The sequence below is a fragment of the Ruditapes philippinarum genome, unplaced genomic scaffold (genome assembly GCF_026571515.1).
Source record: "Ruditapes philippinarum isolate M1 unplaced genomic scaffold, ASM2657151v2 ctg5261_1_1_1_1, whole genome shotgun sequence".
NCBI lineage: Eukaryota > Metazoa > Mollusca > Bivalvia > Venerida > Veneridae > Ruditapes > Ruditapes philippinarum.
In genome coordinates this window covers 50583-67896 of record NW_026864974.1, presented here as the reverse complement: position 1 = coordinate 67896, position 17314 = coordinate 50583, and the positions used below count along the sequence as shown (strand labels likewise).

Here is a 17314-nt window from a genome sequence, read left to right as displayed (position 1 = left end):
TCGTAATATCAAGTGCAGGGATGCTTTTTAGATGACACTTATTTGAAACACTTAAAGAATGTATTAAACACGTTTCATAAAAGAATAAAAAGTATCATGTGTTCATGTGGTTAACCTTTTGCCTCATATAGACTTTTTTGACGGCTTTTCATCCCCTTTTGAGGCCTCAAATAATGAAAATGCCCTATTTAGACCCCAAACCACTGTAAAAAAAATATGTTTCTCATTCTGATACTCTTTTGTGTTGTAGCAAATACAACCTTATCAACACAAAAAAATGAAATGGCAGGAATCAGACACCATGGTTTTATAATTGTATACATCATCAATTGGCCAAAAAAGCAATTTTATTATTTCTTCACTTAAAGGACCTGCTTAAAAATAAATCTGTCATGCAGGAAATCTAAAGAATTCTGGCCTGTATTCAGAATTGATACTTACAATCTTTCTCATTGAGTAAAAACCATATAATTGCTTAACGTTCAAGACAGTACTGAGCTTCTCAGTAAAATGGTATTGAGATTATAAAGTCAATTTTGAGTAAACTAGGGTAAGTTGATAATTTGTGAGATTAGGAGAGGGCTATCTTCTTGCGTCTTCAATAAATAATACTAAATACCACTTAGGCTTGAATTATTTTAGTTCCATATACATTAAAATGGATCATATACAGGAACTGCAGAATTAATTCCCTGTAATTTTACATCAGAAGTTGAATTTTATCAGAAATTTCAAATGACATATTTTTAATTTGAATTAAATTAGCACCCTGAACATTAGTTCTTAGCTAAACTTTTTGCTGCCAAAAAGGAGTTAATTTTTACGATTTCCAAATGGAAATTTCTTAAATTTCCTTTTATCCATGAAAATAGCTGTGTTTATCAAATTGATTGTCGATGTTTCTGGAGTTCATTCCTCGGATGATTTGTCGAATGCATCTAAATATAGACCTATATAAATGTTTTGTTTATGAAATATTGAAAAATAACAGTAAAGTAAAAGTTACACCAAAATGTTCGAATATTGGGATTTACCTATAATTCCCAATCTATACATTGAAAGATATGTTAAAAAATTAAATCTAAAAGATATTTTCATGACGTCATGAATAACCATGACATAAACTTTGAAGACGTTGAAGTATTTTAAATTAAAAAAAGAAACACTATTAATTAAATTGTACGTAGAAAAACAATATCTTTCAGCTCAATATGAGTTAGCATGTATTTATATATTTTTTACTGAACGAGTATGATATAGAGGATATTTGATTTTTCATTGTGTGATTCACAAGTGACCATCAGAGTTTTATATTTTCACTCGTGGCTACTCCATTCGTGAAAATATTTAAAATCTGATGGTCATGAGTGAAATTAATTTCGATCACACACAAACAGTAAAATATACTCTATATCATTTCATGCATTTCGGAAAAAAGTAAAACACTGTGATAACATGAACATCTCATCCACCCGTGGTGCACCCAAATATTTACTATGTCTACACGTGCGAGACACTATTCAAAGTAGTTCTGAGAAATTCGATAAAAGTAATAAAAATCTGGGCTTTCAATGTTCGTTTCTTTACTTATAAGCACAATAATAACATTTTAACAAACATTTTTTTATTTTTATCTAATGTAACACAATATTAGAGAAACTGCAAATACATCAATGATATATATTCCTCCGCGTCAGGGTATGACGCAAAATTGAAACGTTCGCCATATTTTCTTACATATTTTTTATAAGTAAAATTGCGTTCTTGTCAAGAAAAAGTGGTTTCATATTCACCAAGTGTTTTATCAAAAAGATTCAATCACTGTCATCGGATTCTATAATGCGAATACGTGTATGTGCCGGTCGAACCAGGGGAGAGAAAACTTGGGAAGAAATGGAAGTGGATGTACATTGGTTGTAATTAACAGCTGACATCTGTGAAAGTGTTTGATTTTCAGACACCGAAGTGTTGGGGGAAATGAAAAGAAACCGGGCTATTAGGCCAGAAAACATTCCCATTCCACTAGGACCTTGATTCAATGAAGCAGCACTACTTTGAGGCTGACGAACATCCATGATTTCCAGGTTGGAATTTGTTTCTCAACTTCCTTATTTGACAGTTTGTCCGAAATTTTCTTGCTCTGTTCGTGACTTATTCTGCTGTAATTATTCACACAAATAACGATTTTTATGGTCTGAAACTTGGATTATTTGGTTCACTAGAGAGCCTTGTAAGTAGTCTCTTTGATGAACTGAAAAGATTTAAAAAAAAAAAAATAATACGTAGATTATTAACTAAATAATGTTTAATAAAATTCTTGCATTTTAAGTAATTGTTAAATTGATCAGACCTAGGAAAGTCGTATATTTATGGACTATTTATACATTTATTTATATAATCTGCAAATTTACAGATTTTCAATTAAGGAAAGCCTTAATATCTAGCTTGATGGTCTCTTACAAATAAATTGCTCTGGACGGTCACTTTTCAAATCTCAAAATATGTTTAAAATATGTCAGTTTATATCTTAAATAACTTCTCAATGTCAGAAGTTTTGAAGCTGAGACCTTAAACCGAGTGTGCCATTATCATTGCTGTAAGGAATAGGCATATTAAAAAATTCAAAATAGCATACAAACCCAGTTACCTGAAAAAAAACACGTTCGGGTGTTGTAAATATTCATGACTCGGTAGCCATTTTGTCAAGTTTGCAACCAATTTTCTCGCTTGAACCAATCGTTCATCCACTTCACGTCCCGTATGATAATGTATGTCCTATCCATGCATTGCACGCATCAAATTCATACCCTCGCTAATAAAAGCTTTACCACCACTTACATTGCTTTGATTTGTTTTGATAAATGTTTATTCTCTATTCTGTTTCTTTGCACTTATAATTTTAAATGAAATTGTTGAAGCAAGAACAAATTGCGTGTGTTTTTACCGGATATAAATATCAAAGTTGTTAATCTTTACATTACAACAATTGATGTGTTAATGGAATGCAATAATTGATTACAAAAAGATTCCCGGCAATATTTACGTAAGTTATCGATTTCTTTCTAAGTTTCTTATTTCAAAACCAATCAGGCGAGAAAAATCTAAGATGTATAATTGTTTGAGTATATACATTCATGAAACGTAAACATTTTGTAACATATTTGTAATTTACTACATGGTATAACTGCTAAGGCAGAGTCGAACATTCATATCTAGTAGTAGCAAATATGAACTTAGATGTTACGCACAAGGTCTTTTTCATACAGCATAGTTCACTAAGAAACAGTGTAGTTCTTTAATTCTTATTCAACTCTTAAAGATATAAAATCAGACTTCTTGCAAAATATAGAAGACTACGCTACATATATCACAGTAACTTCAAAGAAACATCGACTGGACATTGTAAAGTGACAAAAACAGTGGTTTGAGAAAATACAACTTCAATTGATTTGACATTTACCTGGAGATTCATTTCATGTCTGTCACTTTTTTAATACTAGCAACGTAGTCAAGTTTGGAATCCAATGTTAATGACAATATGAATATGACAAACTATTTAGTAATTTTCAGCCATGCTTTACGTGTTATAGACGGAAATATATCTTTTGAAATGAGAAAAACATCGTTTTCAATTATTTTGTACACTTATAATATAATTTTCAATTTGCATATGTTTAATTTTATAACAGGTTAACAAACATTATATCTCAGAAATTTGTAATATATAAAAGAAAATGTAGTCAAAGGTTTAGATGTTCAACTTACATGTAAGAAGTATAGTTAAAAACATGGATTATGTACTAAATATCATAGGATATTTTTGGGATTGCCAATTCTATTCTTGCGTAAGATCACACCATTTACAATTCTTCTTCATTTGTAAATATCGATAAATAAATATAAAATAAATTAAATGTTTTAATGAAATTGACATTGACACATTTAATGTATCACTAAATATAAGTATAAATATTGTCACAGTTTGAGGAGAAATTTAATGTTAATTTTCAATTTCATGCAAATGTGTTATTTTTGTTACTGCTATCATCATACGTTTCATGTTTGGTCAGTGTATTTTCGTAAACATGTTAATTTAAAGCCACCAGTAATGTCATTAGGTGAACTAACAGATACATAATTTCATACAATTTGGTTTGTGATGGAAGAGAAAGCAAGAAAGAATGGCAGACATGAAACAAAAGCTGAACAAGTCATGGACACGGGATATGCCTGGATAATACTGTTATGTTAAATATAAAATTATTTATTACATAAAATCACTTACATATCCGGCCATGTATATCTTCTCGTAATCGTTTCTTAAATAAATTAATAATATGTAATATATGGCTGTTACTAATTTCTTTATTTTAAAACAGTAAACAACTGACAAAAGGATGGAAATCTATATTACCAGACAATATTTGAGTATTAGATACTTACGATATTTTAGAAAGAATAATACTGTCTATAAAACTAATCATTATGATTAGAACTTGGGATACCAAAATAAAAATGTATATATTACAACAAACAACAGTGAAACACAATACAATCTGTTACTTTCCAATTGTGTTACACAACAAAATTACATTTCACTATTCTAACTTACTCACATAGATAATGGTTTCGTATTTACTATTTTCAAAGCAGTTATTATCTTTAACTGTTGGAACTCATGTGTCTCGGTGCTATTTCGTAACTGAAAGCATATGTTCTTCTGTCTGTGTTCACCTACATGTATACCTTCAAAATTAATTAAAATACTTGCTTCAAGACCACATTAATTCATTTTGCATCAAATTAAAAAAGAAAAACTGACAACACGATTTAACTAAATACCTACAGCACCTACATTAAGATAATCTTATGAAATTTAAAGTAAAGTCATTAATTACGAATTATTCAATGGATATATTCGATGTATATACATGTTACTGCCATTTTCTTTTTACTTATAGGAAGTGTTATCATTTACCTGCTTGGGATTGGCTCTTTGAAAGCATTTGGTGTGTTGTACACAGAGATGTTGGATCACTTCTCGGCAGGATCTGGAAATACAGCTTGGATAGGAAGCATAACCTGGTTTCTTGTACATGTCCTTGGTTTGTTTATATTTGTTTAAATTATCATAACTCATACATGTTGGCGGAGGAACAATGTTTGACAATTTCATTCGCTTTTATTTTCTTTTCAAAATCTAAAAATCACGAGATAATGAGAAAATATTAACAATGGAGACGTGTTAAGTCCTCGTAATATTCAAAAACATACCAGACCATATGAAATAATTTTCTGATAACTGAAGATTGTAACATTTTGAAAATCTGTTATTCAGCACCATTGGCAAGTTTTCTATGCAGAAGATACTCCTTCCGATTGGTTTCGCTTGTTGGTGGTTTAATGGTTGGATGTGGTTATTTCTTGTCCGGATTTGTTACTCTAATTGAACTTATGTACTTGACCTTTACGATAATTGGTATGTTAAAGATATTTTTACTATATAAGAAAACAACAAATCTAGTGACGATTCTGCTTATTTCAGTTAATCCACAAATATGCCATGAATGTACAATCTTCAAAAGCTGTCAATAATCCGCGAAATTTTTGTAATGCTAACTGTTTAATGCTATATAAGACACCATGTAAGTATGCCCGAAATTCTATGATCTACGTACAAACATATTAAAACCATATTACTGCAGGTGGCCAACACTACAAAAATTCGAAAATCTCACGATAAGTATTTGTATTACATTTGTATGTTGTGCATTGTAAATTTGTGTTACATATAGTACCAGAGATAGCACTACCACTAGATATAGTACCAATGTTTCATATCTTAAATTACCTTGTCTTTCGAACTGTTTTCATCAAGGTAATATGCTCCAGAATGAATCATATAAATTGTATAAATAAGATCGGTATGGCTTAAAATAAATAAAGTAATAAATAAAGTTATGTTTGTAGCTACAAATCACAATATTGTGTGGTACTAGTTTGGCACACGTTTTGACTGTATACGCGGGATAAGAAGTTTTGCAATGAAAGGGAAATAACTCGCACAAAAATAGCCTATACACACTTGCAGAATTCTCGCCCCGACAATACATTTCTGATAATTGTGCACAATGATTATGTTATTTACATAGAATTACAAAATACATATTTTATTTTAATATGATTGGCTTTCGTCATTTAATGAACTTCTCTGTTAACATATATAGATAGATAAACTTTATTCATACAAAGACAATATGCTCATCAGTACACAGTAATAATACAATCAGCAGTAAAATAACATCAATGGCATGATATAGCATGCTATACATAAAATAGGTTTATTAAAAAAGCCAATTCTGATTCATCATAACATATCTAGACTATAATTATATATGTGATACATATAAAATGTATATGATAACATCAATGACATGATATAAGCATGATATACATGAAATAGTTATATTACAAAGTCGATTCTTATTCATCATAACCTATCTAATATATTATATATATGACACAGTGAGAGGACAAGGTTAACGTTGATACAATGCACTGTCTCTTTTATCAAAACTTTTGCAAACAAATATTGCTAAATTTTAAACAATCCAAATATTTTCAGATTCAAATAGTTCTCTAAATTTAATTACATTAGGTCTCTTCCAAAAATATTTTTTCATATGCATTTGTCTAATATCTTGGTACAGGGGACATTCAAATAAAAAATGAAACTCATCTTCTAGAGTGTTACAAAGTCTTCATTTTCTTTCGTCAAATGATATTTTTGTGGCCTATGCCATCTACCCGCTTCTACCTATAAATAATGTGATGACGCTCTCAGTCTTGTTAATGCTTTTCTAATTTTAGTAATTTTTACAATGTCTAAATATAGCTGATATCAAAAACATGAAAAAAGTTTATATGTCCTGGCTCTTGTCGAATTTTCTAATTGAGCGTTCCATAGTTGTAAACAATTATCATACAGTCTTTGCTTAAATACATCTATAAAAATATTTTTGTTTCCAACTCCTTGGAATAGCCACACATGATTAAAACCAAATGAGTCTAGTAAAAGTTTAATATTATATGCCCATGAAATCTTATTAAGATACATTTCTAAATCTCTTAACATCATATCGTATACATACGTCTTATATATTTTGTGCATTCGCATTCTAATATTTTATACCAGTATCTTACTACACATATTAACCTGTAAGAAAGTAAACTTGTTCGACCTAATTCTCCATAGACAAAATTATTCTGGGTTTGGGCACGTACTCCTAAAAGTTGTTTACAATATTGTAAATGTATTCTTTCAATAACATTTGTTTCTTTGAAACCCCATATTTCACATCCATAGTTTAATATAGGATCAACTAACTTATCAAACAGTTCTAAGGAGTGCTTAACATCAATATTAGTGAATTTAACTAAATAAGACTTGAGTTTGTATATTGCCTTCAACGCCTGGCCTGGTAATGCCTCGTGCGTTGTGCTTAAAGAACCACCTGTGGTAAATTTAATACCGAAATACGAATTTTTTTTTAACAATGTCTACAGTGTGACCTTATAACATATAATATATTTCCTGTAATGCCTATCTTAAGTAATTTATACCGTATTATATCACGTACAACAAAATCAAATACCTTGGTAAAATCTACAAAGGCTACAAAAAATATTTTTTTATTGTTAAGCATATGATAAATTATTCCTTGTAGAATAAACATATTATCAATCGTTCCCATACTTTTTTGGAAGCCTGTCTGTGCTTCAATATACACATTATAATCCTCGGCCCAAAAATTTAATCGGTTATTCAAAACTTAAGTAAATAGCTTGCCTATAGTACTAAAAAAGTAATTGGTCTGTAATTTCCGGGTTCATCTGTATCACCTTTTTTGTGTATAGAGATGATGTATCCTTCAGTCCACTTTTCAGGGAAATAACCGAGGATAAAAATTTTGTTAAATGAATTTTTACGGAAAGATAGGAAAAATCTATTTTGCGACCCATATTTAAAATTTCATTTAAAACCCAGTCTGGACTAATCTTAACTCATTACAAGCTTTTAAAACCTCAGCAGAAATCACGTGTCTCACTTTTGCACTTTTGCACTATTTGATGTAAATCGGCTATAATTTTGTTGTTACAATTTTAATGTCGAATAATAATTATGTTATGTTTAGAGGTAAAAGAGAAATCTATGTCTAAGATGAACGTGTATTATTAAACATGTTTGCTGTTTAGTTAATTTTATCAGGTATAGGAAATTGTTTGTCACACGTCTCATCTGCCATTATTATCAACTCATATTTCAAGAAAAGAAGAACTTTAGCAAATGGTGTTATGGCATCAGTCGGAGGGGTAGCTGTTCTTTCGTTCCCATCCCTTTACAGGTATTTCGTAAATAATTTTAATTGTATTACTAACCAACGATAGTGCTTTGTTAAATTGATCTTTAAACGTCTGTTGTGTATAACTTCGAATAATTTAAACGATATCGAAACGTACTTCTATATGTCATGAATAATACTGACTTTAATGTCATTCTCTTCTTGACTCCATGATGAATCCGATGCCATTAAAGCTGTACACCTCAAGATGAGCAAAAATATTTCGATATAATCAAACCTGAGAAAAATGTACTAAGATTTTAGGAAAGGTATAAAGATTCAAAATACAAGTAATAATTTTCATGCTATTAGCGATTAATGACCAATATTTAAGTATTTATAACTGCGTTACCAACGCAGTAAGGTCTATTTTTGCATATTTTGTCCTCTATATAGCTATTTACATAGGTTGTTAGTGCCATTGATAATGGGAAAATTGCATTCTTTTGGTAACTTTACAATACTATACTGTTAAATACAATTTCAAATTTTCATGAAAATGAGCATGAATCTGAAGGCGTGCTACTTTATTAAGCTGCACGACTCCAGATGAGCAAAAATATTTCGATATAATCAAGCCTGAGAAAAATGTACTAAGATTTAAGGAAAGGTATAAAGATTCAAAATACTTGTAATAATTTACATGTTATTATATAAGTTACACATGGGTTTGTGGGTAACAGTAAAAATATCATCCAGAGGAAAATACTGTAACAGTATTTTTACCAGGGATGATATTTTTACTGTTACTCACAAACCCATGTGTTATTTATTTTATTACCCCGAACAAAAATACTGTGATGATCTGAAATTGTCAACTAAATCTAACTGTAACAAAAATAAACCAAGAGTAACAATAACTGAACTGTCCTTACCTTTTAGGTTTTAAGTGTTCTTTAGGCCTACTTGAGAAGTTTTCTTTTTCTTTTATTCTTTAAGCTAGTGATGATATCTACAAATCATAAACATACAATAGGCTAGGTTTTATTTAGAAAACAAAACACTAACCAATTTACACGGTTATGATCTGTTAAATCTGATCCTTCTGTTTCCAGAATATTCTTAGCATGGGTTTGACAAAATAACGATGATATCCTATGTCTGTCCACCATATCTGTAACGTTTCACTGATTAAAATTGTTAAATAATCCTTTGTTGCATGCTTAAATCTTCTGTATGTTCGAGTTTGATACATAATTATTTACATTGCAATTACTTCCGTTGGAAACGGATGTTCATATTTTGACTATTCAACAAAAAGATATTTTATACGCGAAAAGCACACAAGGGTGCGATCAACTAAATTTTATGATTGTCATAGTTACTCCAGAAAGAAATTGATGTCCTATCGGGGTTTAACGTCGTAAAAAAGAATGAATAGAGAAAAAAATGGCGGCCATTCATTTAATTTTATTTAGAAAAAAGACCACGTGACCAGATTTTATACTGTTAAAAAATACTGTTACCTATGTAACAGTACAAAATTCTTAGTCACGTGGTACACTTGCATTAACAGTAAAAATAACTCCCAGAGGTCTAGGGGAAATTAGCATTACGAAAAAAGTGAGGGGTAATTAATAATAGCGAATAATGACCGATTTTTCAGTATTTATAACTGCGTTACCAACGCAGTAAGGTGTATTTTTTGCATGTTTTGACCTCTTTATAACTATTTACATGGGTTGTTAGTGCCATTGATAATGTGTAAATTGCATTCTTTTGGTAACTTTACAATGCTATACTGTTAAACTCCAGAAACTGAAATCTTCAACCACTATTTACATGTTTTAGCGGCATTTCTCGGATATATTAACAAAGTCCTTGTCAAGCATTTTTAAATTTACAATAGATAAATACTTCATTTCAGGTATTTGATTGACAAATATGGTCTATCACAAGCACTTTGGGTGATTGGTGCATTCGTTTCATTTGTGTGGCGAGCTGTTTATTTCGGGAGCCAAAAATAACAAGTCCAAGTAACAACGCACAGGCAAAAATTGAAGACAGCATTCCAGATAAAACAGATGAAAACCATAAAAATGTTGCAATGCACTTAACCTTAATTTTTGCTTGTTAAAGAACAGACGTTTCATACTGTTACTTTTAGCTTTCACAATCTGTTCATTTGGCCACTTTACCAATTACATTCTAATTCCTGCCCATATTAAAGCACTTGGGTATAGTAACACTTACATAACAATAGGTGTATCTATAACTGGTGGTGCAGAATTAATCGCAAAGATTGTTGTAGGATGGTTTGAAGATATTAATTATATTGAAAAGAAATATATATTCGTAGTTGGAGGAGTTTCTGCTTTGATATCACCACTGTTTGATACTTTTACGTTTATAGCAGCGTATGCAGGAGTTGCGGCATCGTTTCCAGCGTCTTATATTACCTTAATACCAGTGTTAGCGATTGAAAGAGCGGGCATGGAAAATTTCCCAGCAGCCTTCTCGATCATATTGGTCTTTATGTCAATTCCGTCTTTGATCTGCCAACCTATAGCCGGTAGGTGCAACATATTTACCAAACACATTTTCTTTTTCTTTTATGCATAAATACTAGTTAAAATGAAATTTCCTTGATATCAACTTTAATATCAAATCTGTTTTCCCCACTGGTAGCCCTCAATTTAAGAGTTTTTCTCATAAATACATGAAGTATTGAGCATGTCTCCAGTAGTTCAAAAATCAACGTTTGTGATGATGTTATCTAATTCATACAAAATGAACGATTTCTGGTTTTAATAATTTAACACTTCAATTTATAAAATTACAAACTGAAATCATGGGAAACTCATTGGCTTTTCTAAAATCAAATGTAGTTCTTGTCATACTAAAATAGAATTGTAAGCACAGTAAACGTAAAGTACAGGTTTAAATGAAATGTAAAGGATTGTTCTAAAATAAACTCTTGCACAGTTAATGTGGTGGGTGGATGGTTTAAAACACATACAAGTTAATGTATTTCGGCTGAATGTCTTTTTAGTGTGATTTTTAGCGACAGCCATTTTTAAATTTGTGTATTTAACCGGATGTAAAAACAAAATGTGTTTGATTCAGCGTGATTTGTTGGATTTGTTAATTCTACATGCATAAGAAAACTTATTTGAGGTTTTTTTACAGACAATAAATAATTGTTGACAGATGAGTTAACGTTCGAGAAGTGTTTAGAAATGTGAAAACATGGATTTTTTGGAGACTTTGTGTTTTTACTTATCCTTCCTTGTCATTGCTTTTACACACTGCACTGTATTACTTAAAAATGCTCATCTTATTATTATCTTTTCGATTTTGGTTATACTAATTTCTAAGAAATAGTACAAAGCAATGAGGGTCTCATAGAATTATAGGGACCAATCAGTAGGCCCACAAAGATGTGTAAATGGTTGAACCCGTCCATATTTCCATAATTTTGTTTCGTTTTTCTTAATTTTTTATGTTTAAACTTATTATAAAAAACAAATTTTGATCAGGTTGGATGGCAGACTATTACGGAAGCTGGTATCCTGCATTTATCTTAAATGGCATTATTCTAATTTGTGCTGGTGTTATACTTTTGATAGAACCAGTTGTCATTCGATATGGCATTGGCAAGAGCTATTCATTAGAAAATGTTGATAATGAATTGGCATCTCGAGTAAACGGAGCTTATGTACAAGACAGAAAAGAAGAATACTGATTTAGTAGATGAAACACAATTACCTAAATAGGAAATGTAAACCCAGATGAAAAAACCAAACAACAAGAAGCATATAAATTGAAAAATTTTGTATATGTTAAACGACATCATTTATCGTATTGTCAAGTGAATGGATTTTTCTTTGGCGACGCTTACTTAAAACACACCAAATAAATGTATCAAACACGTTTCGTAAAAAAAAATAATAAAAAAGTCTCATGTTTCCCGATTTTTGTATAGTGGATATGCTGTTTTGTCTTTTATCATATACCTTTATTATGCAGGAATTATCTATTCTTTAAATTGGCGCAAAGATGTGATTCTGCATTAGATCAGTGGAAACTTAGATAATTTTTCTTAAATGTTATATAGTTTAAAGGAAGGAGGCTTCGTTTTTACTTTGTATTCCACCTTTAACACTTAACAGTCTTGTTAGGTTCATGACCATGTTATGTTGTTTTGTTTGCTTCCGAGGGATCATCTTTTTTTCCAGATTTTCATACCACAGAGCAGCAGTTGTCGAGTGCCGTGTGGCAGCTGTAAAAACTTCCTCTTCTTCCCTTCAGTGTCATATTGTTCTGGTCCTTTGGGATTATTGATTCCAGCACATTATATATTGAAAAATGAGTACCTATCAAGCCGGTACTATGGTTTGTGAGGGATTTTGATGTTGCACTTTTTCAAAATCCCTCATGTACAGGCTCGATCAACCCGAGTCTGTAATTTTCGTGTCATTTTTTTATGCTTTCGAGGGATCTCTTTTTTCCAGATTGTTTACTTCAAATGACAACAGTTCAATCCCATAAATGCACCATCAATTATACGTTGGCTAGTCCTTCACTTAAGCCATTACCTCTATCATTTTCTTAAAACCCTAACAAATTATCTGATATGCCAAATTACGTAAATATATATATATATATATAGTGTTCAGCGTTTTGTTTTTGCAACACAATCGGTATGTCTAACAGGGGACCAAGCGATGTTCCAACGTTTCTGACTCGAAACCAGATACGATTTTTGAAAGGCAAAACTACAGTGTAATGAGATTCATCGTCTACATCTGTTTACTAACGTCATTTGGAGGGAACTAACGTCATTTGGAGGGATGTTTATACGCAGCAATGATAAACATGAACTATCAAGGTATCTGCTTCATGAAAAATACACAACCCGTACTTAAAAGTTCTTATTTTATGTTCAAGTGATACTTTGCATTCAGAAAATTACATATTAAGCAGTGTCTTCGGTTTTTTTAATTTCAATAAAATATTCTTCAAAGATGTAAATCACTTGAAGTTATGAACTATTACAAGTTGATATCCTCACAAGAGGAATTTAAAAAATATCAATTTAATGTTACTTTTTTATTTCTACATGTTCTGAAAATAAATACTCATTGATATCTATTCCGTGTATTATACAAAATACGAAAACATTGCTGAATTTTTTCAGTAAAGGAAATAAAGATAAAGAATGGGAGGGAGTCCAGATGGAGGGACTCCCTGATTTCGTGTCACTTGAGTAGCGGCGACACATAGAATCACTTCTCTGTCGTCTGTATATCCGTCCGACCGTCCCAAAGCTTCTGTGGACTGCTCAACAAACTTCTACTGGTGCAATTTTAACTGTACAACTTTACAAAATGATCAGTACCAAAATAGAGAAAAACATAACCCCTAAAGTAAGCCAAAAGCGACAAAATTGAAAATGTTGCAGGTTCGGTTTGATTGAGCCTGTTCATGGACGATAGTGTCAAATGGAAACTACTGTCTACGCCCCCTAGCACGGGTTTAAGCAGAATTCAACACTTAAACACGCAATGGTAAAATTTTGAATTTTAGAAACATCCGCAGATGACTTGTTTTACATGTAGTCGGCATGTTACAATTAAATTTTTTTTTCTTCAGAATTATGGCGCATGTTTGATTTTCATTTTTAAAGATTGTCCGGACTACTTCTCTGATATGACTTACGCAATTGTATTTGATCCGTAACCGGACTGATCATTGCCTCAATTACTTGAACATATTACATGGGTTTTTGGTTGAATAGTTTTTGGCTGCAGTATGGCCATTGAATAAAATATTGAGTTTTTTGTCGCTTGCAACATGCTACAAGTAGCCGCGACATATTGGGGACAAACTGTCAAGTCACCTAAAGACAACTGCTTAAATGGTAACCATCAGGCGACTCATGTGATCATTCTCGTACAGTTGCAAAGCAAAAAAAAACAGCAACCGTTTGGTTTAAAATTAATAGTGGTAATTAGAGGACTATGGTGAGTGGTCATGATAGTAAATATCATTACCCTCCTCCCCCACAAAAAAAATAACAAAAAACAAAAAAACAAAAACATAAAACACACATGATATCGACACTTGAACCAAACTAGACATATTCGTTACAATAACAAACAAACAAACAATCAAATAAACAAACAAAGAAACTAAAAATAAACAACAACAACAAAAAGAGCACAGAATATTAGTTCATAGACTGGTATCCTTTTGTTCTTTTGTTGTGTTCATTGTGATATGGTAATTTTTGTAAATCAACAATGCAAACAAAGCATTACGATATGTTATCTAAATTAGGATTAAGATGTAGAAGAATAACACAAATAAATCTATAAGACGAATAATTTGTTTTCTTGAAATATGAAACCTTAAGCACTTGTCGGGAGTAAAGTGAAAAGGTGAACATTGTAGATTAATCTTTCAACGTCGCATTTAATATAACTTTATTCCCTACAAACAAGTGACGATAATCTCCAATTTTACTGAAATGAAATAATTTTGAGGGAATTATTTGTTTTGTTAAAGAATTTAGAATTTGTTAGGATAAAGGTTTCTATGTAGAAATGTAATCAGAAAAAAACTATTTTCACGTCTTAGTGAATCGAATATAGCGTTCAATTTTCACCAGGACAAGTTGGTATCATGATGTGCAAACATTGCGTGTGTTGCCAACAGCTTTAGGAGGTCGAATAGAATCGAGAATAATTATGATTTATAATTTTCATCAAATATCAGAAATAACCATGTCATGCAATATTTGTGTAAAGAAGACTTTTTAAAGTGCTTTATAACTAAACTTTATTTCTACGTGCGATCCTTTGACTTGATATTTTTGTAAGGGGAAAAAAACAACTATTATATGCGTTTTATTTTTTAACTTTGATTATATTGTACACTACTCCAATGTAAGAAAAAGTCTGAACAAGTTTATTTGTTAGCTGTAAAAGAGCCTTTATTAGTATTTTTTTTCCAGAAAAATCCATTAGAGTCAGAACAATGTTTTTTTCTTTAAATTCATAACAGTTTCATTGAATCCTCAAAAGTTTTCTGTTATAGTAACCGAGTAAGAAAATAAATCAATCTAAAGAAATGTTTCTGAAGATATACTCTAGCCATAATGATCCATTTGAACGGTCTAAAATGATCTAAAATGATGATGATATTTTGTTAAGAAACATAATTTAACTTAAAGATATACTATGCTCATGTTTGAGTTAAATAATATAATCACAGAAAGTTATTGAAATATATTTTAATCACAGAAAATTATTGATATCTATGAAATTCTTATTGAACATTTTAACTATATAAAAGAACGAATAAACTATGTATGAGAAGCCTTGATATTGTGACCACCTATATTAATTATTATGTAGAATTTAAAACATAACAGATCTACTTTGTGTGAAGTCAAAACATGTTTTTTTATGTATTTTATTATATATTTATTAAGAGACTGTGTAGCAATAATCAATATTTTCTTACATTTTAGCATATTAAGTATATTTTTAACTATTTCCTGCCGATATTATACAGTGATGTTATATCAAAATACCAACTTATGATTGTAAATTAGACGTACATTTGATTTTCATTACATAACTTAATTTGGATACAATTCTTTTTCATTACACTTTGCTATATTTATTATGCTGGCCAGACACCGTCAATTTAAACATCGCCTTCACCTAGTCACCAACGTTATGTCGTTTGTTTACATACATATGGACCATCAAACTTTATGTTTAATGCCAAATAGATATGTATTTGATAAAAGGATTTAATTTTGGTGCCCATAAGTATTCGTTAATTGATAGTCAGAAGTTTACTTTTAGTCAATGTTGCTTGTTATTCAAAATTGACCACTGCATTACCCGAAACACATGATCTGAATGAAAAACATTGACACCTTTGAGTGTTTTAATGGTTCTCTTCGATTGTTTACACATCATTAGTGTTATATCAGTACTTTAAAATTTTTATTTTACATATCTAGCGGATTCAACGGTTTTTCATTGTAATGTTAATTATTGTTACGTTTATACAAAAAAACTCGATCAGGTTACCTTTCTTCAGTTTTAAAAAGTAAGTTAAGACAAAGAATGGGAAGATAATTTACATACAGTCACGCAAATCTTCAAGAAAACACACGGGAACCATTCGGCACAATATATTACCCGACATCGTCACGGGATCCAAGAGCCTATGACATACATAGTCACTATAAAAGATTTTCTTTCCTACACAAATATTAAAGTTTATTGCGTTGTATCCGACCCCCAACACTTCGTCCACAACCGTTTTACTTCTATTTCCACTTTGGAAAAAGGATGTAGAAAAAAAGTTATCATTATCCATGCCATTAACTTTAAAGAAAACTTCCACTTGAGTAAAATTTCTTTATAATACTATCATAGAAATATATTTTTTTCATAATAATCATTCGGTTGGATTAACAAGTTGTTACCTACAAAATTACTTATTGTTGGCCTTTGAATTCTTGATTACCATTCTGTCATGCATTTGTTGTGGCACCCAAATGTATTCTTACATTATGATTAGGATATTGTCGTTTGATATATCTTAATGAAAATTTAACAATTATTTACGCTTTTACCATTTTTACCCTTCCGTGCGAAAATGCGACAATTGCAAACTGACGTTTTTAAATGAAAACCATATACTTTTCTCAGTGATTATGGTAAATATCAGGTACTGTTCTCTTCTCCAGAAATTGAGCTCACAATAAATATAAAAAGCGTGAATATTTGAAAATAATGCATATTCCTTGAATCATGTATTATCTAAAAGTTGAAATAAACCAATTTTGACTTGATTGCATAAACAGTTAATCTAAAAACAAGTTTAACTCTAGTTACTTTACGATTAAATGACCTTTATTACCTTTGTACATAAAATGCATAAAA

The 17314-nt window shown here is 30.7% G+C and overlaps 1 protein-coding gene across 5 annotated transcripts; it reads left to right on the top strand.

Moving 5' to 3' along the window:
* Nucleotides 1-2515: 2515 nt before the first annotated feature.
* Nucleotides 2516-12183, top strand: LOC132727463 (monocarboxylate transporter 9-like). Of its 5 annotated transcripts, none has more exons than XR_009625357.1 (7): nt 2516-3043; nt 4119-4247; nt 4962-5105; nt 5339-5479; nt 8329-8405; nt 10270-10914; nt 11882-12183. XR_009625357.1 is itself a non-coding variant. In XM_060712990.1 (5 exons), the coding sequence occupies exons 2-5, from the start codon at nt 4922-4924 to the stop codon at nt 10367-10369; spliced, it is 561 nt and encodes a 186-aa protein (XP_060568973.1). In that variant the 5' UTR covers nt 2516-3043; nt 4119-4921; the 3' UTR covers nt 10370-11127. The 5 variants fall into 5 exon arrangements, 1 of the variants encoding a protein (XP_060568973.1); XR_009625355.1 differs by having other exon boundaries at nt 8270-8405; nt 11882-12178; XR_009625356.1 differs by lacking the exon at nt 4119-4247 and having other exon boundaries at nt 8270-8405; nt 11882-12178.
* Nucleotides 12184-17314: the final 5131 nt, after the last annotated feature.

Bases quoted from the DNA above. Each gene is read 5' to 3' on its own strand.
- LOC132727463 (XM_060712990.1), top strand. From the start codon at position 4,922: ATGTATATACATGTTACTGCCATTTTCTTTTTACTTATAGGAAGTGTT. The intron at 5,106-5,338 runs GTTTGTTTATAT...TCTGTTATTCAG, and splicing joins GTTTCTTGTACATGTCCTTG to CACCATTGGCAAGTTTTCTA. The intron at 5,480-8,269 runs GTATGTTAAAGA...TAATTTTATCAG, and splicing joins CTTGACCTTTACGATAATTG to GTATAGGAAATTGTTTGTCA.